The sequence below is a fragment of the Dendrobates tinctorius genome, unplaced genomic scaffold (assembly GCF_039654945.1).
Source record: "Dendrobates tinctorius isolate UK_male_01 unplaced genomic scaffold, ASM3965494v1 ptg000222l, whole genome shotgun sequence".
NCBI classification, from domain to species: domain Eukaryota; kingdom Metazoa; phylum Chordata; class Amphibia; order Anura; family Dendrobatidae; genus Dendrobates; species Dendrobates tinctorius.
In genome coordinates, this window is record NW_027361889.1 from 1,418,119 (window position 1) to 1,433,929 (window position 15,811).

General features: G+C 42.0%; 1 protein-coding gene across 1 annotated transcript in view; it reads left to right on the plus strand.

The window, feature by feature from the left end:
• LOC141058961 (uncharacterized) overlaps positions 1-13,765 on the plus strand; it is a 29,688-nt gene extending 15,923 nt beyond the window's left edge. The window contains exons 2-4 of the mRNA XM_073555175.1: positions 5,793-5,999; positions 6,990-7,147; positions 10,527-13,765. Coding sequence (XP_073411276.1) covers positions 5,801-5,999; positions 6,990-7,147; positions 10,527-10,895 — 726 coding nt within the window. The 5' untranslated portion in view covers positions 5,793-5,800 and the 3' untranslated portion in view covers positions 10,896-13,765. The remainder of the gene's footprint in view (positions 1-5,792; positions 6,000-6,989; positions 7,148-10,526) is intronic.
• Positions 13,766-15,811: the final 2,046 nt, after the last annotated feature.

A 15,811-nucleotide genomic window follows, 5' to 3' on the forward strand; every position in this document is an offset into this window, starting at 1 on the left:
CTGTCCACATGAACAATTTTTTTTCTTGGTCAGAGTGTCTGTGAGAAAAACACTGGTAGCACGCTACCTCCATGAGAATCTCGGATGAGACGCACCCATTCAAATCCGTGGGTGCGTAAGAATAAAAATCTGATCCCATACGGATCTTTACCGATACATTTGTATCCTGAACATATGAAATTGTATGTGATCACGTACGTGTTTTAATGTGGTTGGATGAAAACGGATCGTACGTGGATGTGATATGGATGTAAGATCTGATACAAAATTAGAACAAAAATTCTCTAGATGAAACTCAGAGGATTTTTCAGACTGTCTTTTGTTAGTGTATATATATATATATATATATATATTAATAAACATTGTAGATGTGCTGCAGGTGGCGGGATGGATCCATGATGCTGGGCTCGCCTGCCCACTGACAGCTTGTTTCTGGGTCAGCGCTGCAGATGCATTAAGGAGGAATATTTGCTTAGTAATATAATCTGGCTTCTCAATCACACTTCCCTCTAATTGACTGAAGAGCCTCTTTGAAGTTTTGGAGAAATAGCTTCTTTCTTGCCAGTGAATGACTGAGGAGATACAGTTCCCGGGAAGGAATAGTCCAGGTATCGGGCTGTGGCCGGAGTTCACACCTGCATCAGGTGCCGTCCTCTGGGGATCTCCCACTAAACATGACTTTCTGCACAGCGGGAGGATCTACAGAATATCCTGGAAGGATCATACAATCCTGAGTCCCACAGGTGAGTGAAAGTTCTTCTAGATTTCAGGTCTGCAGAAGTTTATGACAGAAGACCCTCCTTACATCCAGTCAGCGACCACCTACTTCTGACTTGTGACTGTGATTTAGATTTTACTTTGTGCCACATTCTGTGCTATATATACAGCACTGGCAAAAATTAAGAGACCACTGCAAAATGTTCAGTTTGTCTGATTTTTCTCTTTATAGGTAGATTTTTGAATAAAATGTAAATTGCTCTTTTATTCTATAAACTACTGACAACATGTCTCCGAATTCCAGGGAATAAATTTTGTATTTATTTTTAGAAAAAGAAATGGTCAAAATAACAAAAAAATGCAGTGCTTGCAGACCTTGAATAATGCTAAGAAAACAAGTTCATAATCATTTAGAAACAACAATACTAATGATTTAACTCAGGAAGAGTTCAGAAATCAATATTTTGTGGAATAACCATGATTGTTCACCCCTTAATGACCGCCAATACGTCTTCTAACTGACGTGAGATATAAGAGAATAGCCTCCCCATACAGGTGACAATCCAGCAGCTGTTGGCTGTACACTATAGCTGGCAACTTGTTGCATCAGCCACGATCAGTGTTTGCACCGTACAAATCTTTTTAACCCCTTAGATGCTGCTGTCAATAGTGACAACATCATATAAATGGTTAACAGAGTGGGGGGCTTCCTCTTTATCCTCATCGGCACCCTGAGATCTTGATTGTGTGGTCCTGATGTTTACCATGGCAATTCATGCCCAAATAGCGGCCTTAGAGTCTAACGGCTGTTGTAACCTGTTCAGAAGTTAGTGGCATTTAGGTGGTAAAAAGACACATTTTCATTTCTGTCATGTCACTTTGCATTAATTCCTGAAAATCACCTGAAGGGTTAATAAACTACCTGACTGCAGTTTTCCATATGTCAGGGGGTGCTGTTTTTAAAATGGTGTCACTTTTGGGGGTTTTCCAATATATAAGACCCCCAAAGTCCCTTCAAACCTGGATAGGTCACTAAAAAAATAAATTTTGTAAATTTCCTTGATAAAATGAAAAACTACTGCTCCATTTTTAAACCTCTTAAAATGCTAACAAAATAAAATAACATTTTACAGATGATGCTGATGTAAATCAGACATGAGGAAAATGTTATTTATGAATGTTTTTCTGTGGTATGACTATCTGGATTAAAGGGATAATCATTCAAAGTTTGAAAATTGCTAATTTTTTATCATTTTTCTCAAATTTCTGATATTTTTTATAAATAAAAACAAAACATATTGACCTAAATTTACCATTATCATAAAGTATAATGTGTCACGAAAAAACAATCTGAAAATCACTGGGATTTGTTGAAGCGTTCCGGAGTTATTACCACATAAAGTGACACTGGTCAGATTTCAAAAATTTGGCTCCGTCACTAAGGGGTTAATCACAGCTTTCATGCGTCTTGGCATGCTTTCCACCAGTCTTTCACACTGCTTTTGGGTGACCTGATGCCACTCCTGGTACAAATTTTAAGCAGTTCTTTGATGGCTTGTGACTATCCATCTTCCTCTTGATTACATTCCAGAGGTCTTCAATGGGGTTCAGGTCTGGAAATTGGGCTGGCCATGACAGGGATTTGATGTGGTGGTCCTTCATCCACACATTGATTGACCTAGTTGTGTGGTATGGCGCATTGTCCTGCTGGAAAAACCAGTGCTCTGAGTTGGGGAACATTGCCTGAGCAGAAGGAATCAACTGTTCTTCCAGGATAACCTTGTATGTGGCTTGATTCATACATCCTTCGCAAAGATTAACCTGCCCAATTCCAGCCTTGCTTAAGCATCCCCAGATCCTCACGGATCCTCCACCAAATTTCACAGTGGATGCAAGACACTGTGGCTTGTACACCTCTCCAGGTCTCCGTCTATCCATTAGACCAGGTGTTGTGCAAAGCTGAAAATTAGAGTCATCAGAGAAGATTACCTTACTTCAGTCCTCTATGGTCCAATCCTTATGGTCTTTGGCAAACTTCAGCGTGGCTATCCTTTGCTTCTCATTGATGAAAGGCTTTTTTCTAGGTTTACATGAATTGAGCCCTGCCCCTAGGAGCCTGTTCTGAACTGTTCTTGCCATGCACTTCGCTCCAGCTGCCATTTGCCATTCCTTTTGTAGGTCACTTGATGTCATCCTGCGGTTGCTGAGTGACATTTGAATAAGATGATGGTCAGTGGAGAGTCGTTTGTTCTGCCGATCTGTAGCTTCGTTGTCCCTAATTTCTGCTGCTTGACTTTATTGTAATGGGCTGCCGACTTAGAAATTTTAAGGATGGAGGCAACATGATGCTCACTGTATCACTCTGCTAGGAAAGCCAGAATTGAGCCCTTCTTTTCCTCACTCAAGACTTTTCTTTTCAACGCCTTTGACAGTTAAAAAGTATTTTTTCATTCTTATTACTTTTGGGATATTACTAGCACTTGTTTTGCCATCCAGCTTGTTCTATTGTAAGAGGATTGTGAACACCACAGCAGGGTTTTTATACTTTCCTTCGTTAAATAAGATTTGGTTCAGGTGATCACCTAATCAGAAGCACATTAAGTAGAATGAGGTGTACTCTCGTTGGAATTCAACTGACACTGGAATGGAATGGCTGTCAGACATGGCGAGAAGCTGATTTTTATAAAACTGTGCAGTGGTCTCTTAATTTTTGCCAGAGCTGTGTGTAATATTTTCTACTATATAATCGTCTAATTCTGTCTGTCTGTTTGTAACGGAAATCCCGCGTCGCTGATTGGTCGCGGCCGGCCTCAACCAATCAGCTACAGGCGCAGTCCGGCCGCCAATTGTCCGCCAGATCGCCGCCAGGACCTGCCTCTGCCTTCCCACCTCCAAGGAAACCAGAAAGATAAAAAAGAGTTAGATTATGCTCACCCGGCGTTCGGTCTGGTCTGATGTGTGTCACCATCCCGTCCGGCGCCTCTAATCTTCATCTGATGACGTCCTCCTCCTTGCTTCTCCCTCGGCTCCTGCGCACGCGTACTTTATCGACCCTGTTGAGGGCAGAGCAGAGTACTACAGTGCGCAGGCGCCGGACTTCTCTGACCTTTCCCAGCGCCTGCGCACTGCAGTACTCTACTCTGCCCTCAACAGGGCCGATAAAGTACGCGTGCGCAGGAGCCGAAGGAGGACATCGTATGACGATAGGCACTGGACCGGACCGCGACACCCACCGCCCCCGCCCCCCGGTGAGTATAATCTGACGTGTTTTTCTTATTTTTCAGGTTTCATCGGGGGCTTATCTACAGCATTACAGAATGCATTACAGAATGTTGTAGATAAGCCCCTGATGGCGGTGGCCCCAGCTTATGGGGCAAAAATGGGCTGACAGATTCCCTTTAAATAAACTACATATATATTCTAGAATACCCGATGCGTTATAATCGGGCCACCATCTAGTGTGTGTACATATATACTGTGTGTGTATGTATGTATGTATATATATATATATATATATATATATACATATATATATATATATAGAAATTGGGATCCAGCAAAAGGATGAAAGTTCACCAGATTTGTAAAAACTTCTTCTTTATTAATCCATTATGTCATAAAAAATATAAGGAACTCCAATCAATTAATAGCATGTTCCTTGCTGGAATGCTATTAATTTATTGGAGTTCCTTATATTTTTTATGACATAATGGATTAATAAAGAAGAAGTTTTTACAAATTTGGTGAACTTTCATCCTTTTGCTGGATCCCAATTTCCTCATATTTCTATTTGTTGGGGCATACTCCCTGCCTGGATCCGTGCAAAGTATAGGGTGAACACCGATCACTGCATCAAGAGGAACTCCTTTATGGTGAGCTGGCTATAGGTTTTTCACATTGTTTGAATATATATATATTAAATCCCTGTGGGGCCCCATGGCAACTTTTGGACCTGTCTGCCGCCTCCTGCCCAGATGACCCTGTATAGGGTCTGCATAAGTAACGTCCACAAAAAAAATATACCTTTCAGTGCCCCCTTTCTGCATCACTAGCCCCCTTTGTGCCTCAATATAGCAATAATGCCGTTTCAGTGCTCCCCCAAATATGACTTAATGCCATCTTTATGCCCCATATATTAATAAATACCCCCTCTGTGCCTCCATATATTGATAAATGCCTCCATATATTAATAAATACCCCCTCTGTGCCTCCATATACCTCTATATGTTAGTAAATGCCCAGCTCTATAAGATTTTAATAGTAATGTAATGTCCTTCTTTGAATGATACATTTAAAAACTTCTTCCTGCAGTTTGTGACCCGGCGGTGGCCATTGTGCCTCCTGCCGTCTTCCATGAGTTCCAGCCAGTCAGGAGACCGGGCAGAGTAAGTGGAGGAGCTGGGAGCCTATGACTCTCTGCTCCACCATATATTTCAAGGTTCCGTGTGTCCTGCCGGTAGACAGCAGCGTCTGCCTGGAGGTCCGGCTGTGTCCCCTTTCACATCATGGGCACGGTTTTTATTATCCAGATATTCTCGGCTATTTCATTGAGACCTTTTCAAAATGTCACAAAATTTTGGCAAGTCTTTTAAGGGTTTTTTTTTTTGCACAGTTGAAGACTATCATATGTCAATTTTAAAACTTATTGAAAGGATTGTTGTGACGTTTTACTCCAACCAAAAGTGCAGGAAAAAAAAATTTGCCACAAAGGCAAAGATCCTTTATCAAACATCGTTCTCCATTTTGATGAATTTGGGCTCATACTCACATGCGAGAAACTCGGACGAGTCTCGCACGTCAATACCCGGCACTGCCGCCGGCACTCAGATCGGAGCGTTCAGCTGCATAGAAATACATGCGGTCGCACACTCCAGTCCAAGTGCCGGCAGCTGTTTTGTACAATGGACAGCACCACCCCTGCGCACAGGATGTGCGCGGTATTGCAGCTGACAGGTGTGGTGTTGTGCTTTTGGCAGAAAACAGCCTTGTTTTTTTTTTTCGAATTCCAGACATTTTCGAATTGGTCGTTTTGCATTTTTGGTATTTGTGTGGTTATTATCCTTCCTTCTCCATAGGCTTTACCATGTTTGGTTCCGGCCACCAGAACGCTCCTCAGCCGTTGGCGGCGCACATCTGCAGCCATGTCTTGCCCAACAGGTTTTCCCGCGTTTTCTTCCCTTCTCCTATTTTTGGATTTCATCTATTCCATCCCTGCAGCCATTCTGGGACACCCAAGGACGCCGTGCTGTTCCCGCTCCAGACAAGACCTTGCCCTTTGCCAGGTAATTAAATATGCAACGAACTGAATTTTTCAAAAAAATTTTTTTCTCCTTTTATTGATCAATTCCAAAAAGTTCCAAAATTTTATATATTTTTACGTCAAAATAAAAAATTAATGTATTTATATGGTAAATGCTGTAAAAAGAAAAACTTAAAAAAGCAATTTGCTATAAAAATTTTTAGTTTATTTTATTTATTTATTTTATTTATTTTTTTTACTTATTTTATACTTTTTCAAAATTACAATTAAAACATTTGTTTTTCCTCCGAAATGGTATTGATAAAAAATGCCACCCCCCAAGCCGGCACACAGTTTTAAAAGAAAAAAAATAAAACAGTCAAAAATCTGAAAAAACAGTAACGCAAACAAATTTTGTTTATCTTTTTATAAAGTTGACTTTTTTTAATAGCTTAAAAAAAAAAAAACTGCACACGTTTGGTATCGCTTTGATCATACTGACCTGAGAATTATATTGCCCTGTATTTTTTACCGCGCAATGAATGCCGTAAATATGAAACTGAAAAAACAATGGCGGAATTTTATTTACTTTTTATGACTATTTCACCCTCCCTTGAAACATTTTTCAGTACATTATATGATAAGGTGAATAATTTTGTTAATAAAAAAAAAATTAATCAGTAAAAAACAAAAGTTATGGCCTTTGGAAGAAGGAAAGAAAACTAATGAAGAACAAAAAAAAAAAAATCTCCCCGGAGGGAAAAAGCAATGCGGCCACCACTAGAGGGAGCTGAGTGGATGGTGTATGCAGAAAGCTCCGTAGCTCCCTCTAGTGGTGACTGCAGATGGCCAGAATGTTGTTTCAAGTACATTCACCTGCTAAAGGTTGGGAAAATTTGCACTGACTCTGGTGTATAGTGATTGGTTTCTTCACTTAGTTTGTCTACAGCAGGTTCCGAGGGTGGGATTTCATTTTGTCATCTCTTTGGGGGGGGTCTTCATCTTCAGTCTTTGTATTCCCTCCCCCCATTAGAAAGAAGCCATTGTATAAAGCAGCGGAGATCACGAGCTAATTACAGCAGCTGGCAGCTTGAAGAACTGGAAAAAGTCTTCCAGAGCAACCATTACCCAGACATCTTCATCAGGGAGGCGCTTGCCCTGAGACTGGACCTGTTAGAGACTAGAGTGCAGGTGAGGAGGGGATTTACCAATCAGGAGCCTGGGAAAGCGTATCACCTAACGGGGTTCTGATGTAAGAATAGGGGTCTGATGGGCCTTTTTATTTTTACCCCAGAAACCGCTCTAGTCTTGTCCTTGGCTATGTCTAGTACTTGTCTGGAACTGGAGTGCAATACCAGTCACCACCTACGGAGAAAAGTGGCGCTCTTTCTAGAATGAAATATACTTTATTACGCTTCACATTACCGATGTGAACCGCTGCACCAACTTTTTACAATATTCTAATATAATACTGCTTCCCAGTCACTTTGGTCGTGTTCATTTGCTAAATGTTCCACATTTGTAGCATAATACTGGGACAAAACGTAGGCACAGGTAGTGCTGCCTCTCCCAGTAAATGATGGGGCACATATATGACTACCTGTGACTACTTGTTGCACTATGTGTCCCTCTATAAATGATGTAGGTACTGATAGTGCTGGCTTCCTGACTCTCACTGTAGGTCATATTGGGGTATACAGTACTATTCTGTCTTTCCCTGTAACTATTGGCACAGATAGTGCTGCCTGTAAATTATCTAGGCAGATCGTACGGTTAGTACCTTATGACATAGGCATGGAACAGAGAGCATTTTTTTCTATTTGTCTATGCAAATAATGTAGGAACAGATAGTATTGCTTTCCTGTCTCTCCTTGTATTTGATGTCAGTACAGATGGCACTTCACACATCTCCCCCTGGAAATCATGTCTGGACTGATAGTGCTGTCTTCCTGTCTCCATCTATAATGGATACTGGGGCAGATAGTATAGTCTATCTGCAGTTGATCCCAGTTTCTGCCTGTAAATGATAAAGACACAGATAGTAATGGCTTTCTGTGCATCCATGTAGCTAGTACATTACAATACAGAAAGTATTGCCTTCCTGTAAATTATGTAGATACAGGTAGTACTGCCTCCTTGTTTCTCCCTGTAAATAATGTAGAAATATGCATCACAGCCTTCCTGTATTGCCTTACTGTCAATTATGTAGATACAGGTAGTAGTGGCCTCCTTGTTTCTCCTTGTAAATAATGTAAAAATATACAGAAACACCTTCCTGTCAATTATGTAGATACAGATAGTACTGCCTCCTTGTTTCTCCCTGTAAATAATGTAGAAATATACTGCACTGCCTTCCTGTCAATTATGTAGATACAGATAGTACTGCCTCCTTGTTTCTCCCTGTAAATAATGTACAAATAAACAGCATGGCCTTCCTGTATTACCTTACTGTCAATTACATAGATAGTTAGTACTGCCTCCTTGTTTCTCCCTCTAAATAATGTAGAAATATACTGCACTGCCTTCCTAGCAATTATGTAGCTACAGATAGTACTGCCTCCTTGCTTCTCCCTGTAAATAATGTAGAAATAAACATCACTGCCTTCCTGGCAATTATGTGGTTACAGGTAGTACTGCCTCCTTGTTTCTTACTGTAAATAATGTAGAAATGTACCACACTGCCTTCCTGGCAATTATGTGGCTACAGATAGTACTGCCTTCTTGTTTCTCCCTGTAAATAATGTAGACATATACAGCACTGCCTTCCAGTCAATTATGTAGCTACAGGTAGTACTGCCTCCTTGTTTCTCCCTGTAAATAATGTAGAAATATACCACACTGCCTTCCTAGCAATTATGTGATTACAGATAGTACTGCCTCCTTGTTTCTCCCTGTAAATAATGTAGAAATATACAGCACTGCCTTCCAGTCAATTATGTAGCTACAGGTAGTACTGCCTCCTTGTTTCTCACTGTAAATAATGTAGAATTATACAGCACTGCCTTCCTAGCAATTATGTGATTACAGATAGTACTGCCTCCTTGTTTCTCCGTGTAAATAATGTAGAAATATACAGCACTGCCTTCCTAGCAATTATGTAGATACAGGTAGTACTGCCTCCTTGTTTCTCCCTGTAAATAATGTAGAAATATACTGCACTGCCTTCCTGTCAATTATGTAGATACAGGTAGTACGGTACTTTCTCCTTGTTGCTTGCTGTAAATAATGTAGAAATATACAGCATTACCTTGCTGTCAATTATGTAGATACAGATAGTACTATCTCCTTGTTTCTCCCTGTAAATAATGTACAAATAAACAACACGGCCTTCCTGTATTGCCTTACTGTCAATTACATAGATACAGTTAGTACTGCCTCCTTGTTTCTCCCTGTAAATAATGTAGAAATATACCGCACTGCCTTCCTAGCAATTATGTAGCTACAGATAGTACTGCCTCCTTGCTTCTCCCTGTAAATAATGTAGAAATAAACAGCACTGCCTTCCTGACAATTATGTGGTTACAGGTAGTACTGCCTCCTTGTTTCTTACTGTAAATAATGTAGAAATGTACCACACTGCCTTCCTGGCAATTATGTGGCTACAGATAGTACTGCCTTCTTGTTTCTCCCTGTAAATAATGTAGACATATACAGCACTGCCTTCTAGTCAATTATGTAGCTACAGGTAGTACTGCCTCCTTGTTTCTCACTGTAAATAATGTAGAAATATACCGCACTGCCTTCCTAGCAATTATGTGATTACAGATAGCACTGCCTCCTTGTTTTGCCGTGTAAATAATGTAGAAATATACAGCACTGCCTTCCAGTCAATTATGTAGCTACAGGTAGTACTGCCTCCTTGTTTCTCCCTGTAAATAATGTAGAAATATACAGCACTGCCTTTCTGTCAATTACTTAGATACAGATAGTACTGCCTTCTTGTTTCTTACTGTAAATAATGTAGAAATATACCACACTGACTTCCTAGCAATTATGTGATTACAGATAGCACTGCCTCCTTGTTTTGCCGTGTAAATAATGTAGAAATATACAGCACTGCCTTCCAGTCAATTATGTAGCTACAGGTAGTACTGTCTCCTTGTTTCTCCCTGTAAATAATGTAGAAATATACAGCACTGCCTTCCTAGCAATTATGTAGATACAGATAGTACTGCCTCCTTGTTTCTCCGTGTAAATAAAGTAGAAATATACAGCACTGCCTTCCAGTCAATTACTTAGATACAGATAGTACTGCCTCCTTGTTTCTTAATGTAAATAATGTAGAAATATACCGCACTGCCTTCCTAGCAATTATGTGATTACAGATAGTACTGTCTCCTTGTTTCTCCCTGTAAATAATGTAGAAATATACAGCACTGCCCTCCTGACAATTATGTAGATACAGATAGTACTGCCTCCTTGTTTCTCCCTGTAAATAATGTAGAAATATACAGCACTGCCTAATTTTTTTTTCAATATAGAGGTAATAAAATTCCTCCTCCCCTCCCACCACATCATTACCTTTAGCGTACGTTTCACAGGTAACATATATCTTCATCTCCTTCCCCAGGTTTGGTTTCAGAACAGGCGTGCAAAGATGAGAAGGCAAATGAGGGTGCAGAATTGTTCAGTCCGAATAGAAGATCAGAGTAAATCAGACTGTAAAATAGATAAAACCCCAGAGGAGAACCCATCGGAGGACACACAATGTATCAAAACCAAAGTATTAGACCCGCTAAACCTCACAAAAGGAGAAGACAAAGCCTCCCGCAGTATCGCCGCCCTACGTACAAGGGCGCGGGAGCATGAGGCTGGGATACAAGGTTTGGTGGCAACGCCAGAGGGGCCTGCAAAGTCCACAATCCATCCTGACTCAGGTGCAGATGTTATAGGCCAAGACCGGATAGGAGGAGGTCCGGCGAAGGAAAACCTCATCTGAATCTGGGGGATATTTTTTGTGGATCCTATTAGTTCATAATGAGCTGCTCCAAATAATTAGACATTACAAAGAAAGTACCCTGGTGGACATTCATCATGTGGATCTAATATCTCTCAGTCAGACACTGAGCAGACAGTCACTTTCTATGTTACAGATGACTTGGCCATGGATCAGGCCAACACCTTTCTGGAAACCTGAGGACCGTGGGGTTGCCCAGGCTTGTGGATCAAATCTGCAGTCACATTGAGTCCTGACAGTGCGCAGTGTGCGCACACTGAGGATTCACAAGTCTGCAGTCAACCAACACCCCAAACCTGGTCAACCCATTCAATTCTAAATATCTGAATACTTCTATGTAAAAAGAAATCACAGTTGATGTCCTAAAGCTTCACATGAAAATAAGCAAGTTTGTAATATATCTTATTAGAGAAATCTGCTTCTTTCTCCTCCTGGACTGATCATTCGCTCACAATCCATTGATAAATTCTGTAAAATCTGAATTCAGTAAAGACAGATTTTCCCATTATTCATATAGGAGATGACAGTTGGTGCTTTTACACTTCTATGGAGAGGGGAGGAGCTAGAAGCAGAAACCTAGTTCTCCATAGATGCTCACGAGCACCAACTGTCATCCCTTATCTCAGTGATGGGAAAGTCTGTGCTCACTGAAGGCAGATTTTACTTTAGACTTGAGAGTCCAGGAGGAGAAAGAAGCAGATTTCTCTGATAAGATGTATTATATAGTTTCTTATCTTCATGTGTTCTATTGATTTATGAGAAAAATAAAGATTCAACAATGGTTTCACTTTTACGGGAGATTCAGCCACATATTGAAAAGTAAGTTGTTGTTTTTTTTATTACAAAAGGAGAAAACTGTTATTTTAATGTTTTTATATGTGCAAAAGTTCCAGTGAGTCCAGATCTGACCGGTCAATGCCATTGTGGCCTGACATATCAGTTACTGGAAATCCCTACAGATGCCCCCTCATCAGAATCCAAAAAAGACCACCCCGTTTATGGCCATTATAGAGTATCATGCTTCCAAAAATGCCCCCCACACACATACTGAGTATGGTATCCCCATAGTGAATTCCCCTCCTCCCCACCGATTCATCCCACACATGCAGTATGATGACTCCACAGTGTCTCCAGCAAAGTATGATGTCCCCACAGTGCCACGTACCCAGTATAATGCCCCAGCAGCATGATGTCCCTAAAGTGCCCCCTCAACTGAATAATAACCCATTGTTCCCTCCACACACACTCCATATCATGGTCTATCAGTATGATGTCCCCTACTAAGTATGCGGGCCTACACACAAAAAAAAACACAGCCCGTCATACAGTATGGGAGCTCCCACAGCCCCTCACACAATATAATGGCCCCCACTGCCCACTACTCAGCATAAGAGGCCCACCGCTCCACACAGTGTGGGAGCCCCAACAATCCCCCACTCAGTATCGGAGCATCCCACTCAGCAAGATGGCCTCCACAGCCCCTCACACAATATAATGGCCCCCACAGCCCACAAATCAGCATAAGAGCCCCACAGCTCCTCACATAGTATGTGAGCCCCCACAGTCACCCTCTTGTTATAGGAGCCCTCAGCCCCCCACTCAGAAAGATGGCCTCCACAGCCCCTCACACAATATAATGGCCCCCACAGCCCACAAATCAGCATAAGAGCCCCACAGCTCCTCACATAGTATGTGAGCCCCCACAGTCACCCTCTTGTTATAGGAGCCCTCAGCCCCCCACTCAGAAAGATGGCCTCCACAGCCCCTCACACAATATAATGGCCCCCACAGCCCACAAATCAGCATAAGAGCCCCACAGCTCCTCACATAGTATGTGAGCCCCCACAGTCACCCTCTTGTTATAGGAGCCCTCAGCCCCCCACTCAGAAAGATGGCCTCCACAGCCCCTCACACAATATAATGGCCCCCACAGCCCACAAATCAGCATAAGAGCCCCACAGCTCCTCACATAGTATGTGAGCCCCCACAGTCACTCTCTTGTTATAGGAGCCCTCAGCTCCCCACTCAGAAAGATGGCCTCCACAGCCCCTCACACAATATAATGGCCCCCACAGCCCACAAATCAGCATAAGAGCCCCACAGCTCCTCACATAGTATGTGAGCCCCCACAGTCACCCTCTTGTTATAGGAGCCCCCACTCAGAAAGATGGCCTCCACAGCCCCTTGCACAACATAATGGTCCCCAGAGCCCACTACTCAGCATGAGAGCCCCCACAGCTCCACGCACAGTATGGGAGCCCCCACAGTCACCCACTCGTTCTTTGAGCCCCCCACTCAGTAAGATGGCCCCCACAGCCCCTCACACCATATAATGCCCCCCACATCTCCCGGCTCAATATGATGGCTCCCACAGCCCCTGACTTAAAATGATGCCCCCACAATTACTGATATTAAAAGAAAAAAACACATTACTCGCCTTACCCCGTTCCCCCGGCACAGTGCTCCGGTCTGTGCAGTGCGAGCACTAAGGCTCCGCACTCCAGGTGCGGCATAGAGACGTCATGGCGCCTGCAGTGCACATAGAGTCCCCGACTCGACGGTGCAGGCTGAATGGTGGCTCAGGGAGCCTTCGTTCTGTCGTCCACCATTACATTCCACATCCTGGGATGCAGATACCGCTGAGTTTATGATGACATGGAGGTGGCCTGGTTTCGAGCACCGGGTTCCCCCCAACTCACGGGCCCCCCGTAGAGGCAGCGTGGGCTTCTGCTATGGATGCTAGCCTCAGTTGATTTCCAGGAGGTGGATCGCTGCCCTCTATTGTTTATGGGGTATCTAATGCCGTCTGTGATATTATGGTAGATGAATAAATGTGAAATATCACTAACTCATTTTTTTGGTCTTCGCGTCATTTTTATTTATTTTTTTTTACTAATTTCTATATATAAAGTAAATGTTGCACATCAAAGTCGCCAACTTCAAAGGAATTTTTCCAGTCAATGTCATATTCCTTATAGGGGAGGATATCCACCTCTAGAAAATGATCGCCAGGTTTGGCTAATATCAAAAAAACTAGGCCCCTATTTCTACCTGCAGTACTCAAATGGTTCACTAGAGGGCGCCAATTGCTTTCAGATTAATAGAAAAGCATTTTTCTTACAAAAAATAGGAAGTGCATCCGATCCATAGTCCACACATCGCTGCAGCCGGCAAGGCATTCAATTACCATTTAGTGCATATTTGACACAGTAAAAAAAAAAAAAATGAAATGTTAAATTACATGCAGAAAAAATACTTCGTTAATATCAAACTCTACTTTTGAATAGCATTTGCAATAAAGTCATCAAATGTATAATCTGACTCCTGTGTAACATATCTCCATCACATGCTTGCTTGTTCTTACTTGTCAATAAACCAGTACCTTGCATTAAAAAAAAACCGATGCCCTGGAAACCACCAGCAAGCAGGTTTGGTGCTGAAGAATGTTTTTATGGCTTTATTTTATTTTAATAAGGAACATGTACATAGCTGAATAATCTTTAGTTCTTCGTTTCCTTCTCCTGTTGCACATTCGCTTACCATATGGCCATTTTAGAAGAAAAAAAGATTGGTGCTCGTCATGTTCTATGGAGAATTGTAACTGTCGTTTCAGGAGAACTTAGTTGTGCCGACCTCTAGCTCCTCCCCCTCCATAGAACTTTATGAGCACCAACTGTCATCGAATATATCCGTAATGGGAAAATAATGTCTTCACTGAATACGGATTGTACCCATGAATTAAGAACGAGAGATCAATCCAGAAGGAGAAAGAGGTCGATTTATCTGATAGGATATATTACAAAGTTTCTTATTTTCATGTGCGCACTATTGATTTATGAAATAATTAAGACGACGATTGCTCTTTAAGGAGGTTTATTTTTCTCATTGGATGACTTATCAGAGTTACACTGCCATATAGGGGCTCTGTCACCAAGATCCTATATGGCAGGAAATGGAGGGTCTACAGAGCCAATATTGGGACCCTATTAGATACCAAATGGGGTCTGCAGTCCAAATATCAGAATATTTTTCAATTAAGGGACACAAGTGAAGAAATATCTGTGCAGATACGTGTTTGTTTCTTGGTAACATTATTCTAGGTATCGTAACCCACAACCTCGGCACCCCTATATTCGCCACTTTTAGTGATGTCATGAATTAGACATCTCATCAGTTGTGAGAGATTTTAGTCCCATGGATGAGATAAACACAATTTTCCCTTTCCACATTGTTATAATATAGGAGCCCCCCATCCCCCCCACTATATACATACCATAGTCATTACATGTATGCTGATGACCGGCTTACACGGCACGGCGGCTCTACAGGTGTCATCATACATATAATGACTGTGTGGGAACTCTTCTCTGTTCATTTGACACGTGCTAGAATCCGTAGTATGTCCTACAGCAATTAATTTTCTTTCAGTTTCCTTTGAGGGTCTAAAGAACAATTGAATGTAAATGTATGTGTGGATGATTTACCTGCAGAACTTAGTAATATAGGTTGAAAAAGATATAGGTCCATCAAATTCCAACTTTCTGTACATGAGACCCCTTTTTTTTCAGTTAGCAGGGGAGGATGTAGTCTTCAGCTGAGTCTCCACCTTCCTACCCTCAGTTCCTTTCCTCCCTGCTGCAGCTTGAATCTCTACCCTCCTACTCTTCCCTTCTGCAGCTGAATCTCCACCCTCCTATCCTCAGTTCCTTTCCTCCCTGCTGCAGCTGTATCTCCACTCTCCTACTCTCAGTTCCCTTCTTTCCTGCTGCAGATGAATCTCCACCCTCCTACCCGCAGTTCCCTTCTGCAGCTGAACTCCACCCTCCTACCCTCAGTTCCTTTCCTCCCTGCTGCAGCTGAATCTCTACACTCCTACTCTCTATTCTCTTCTGCAGCTG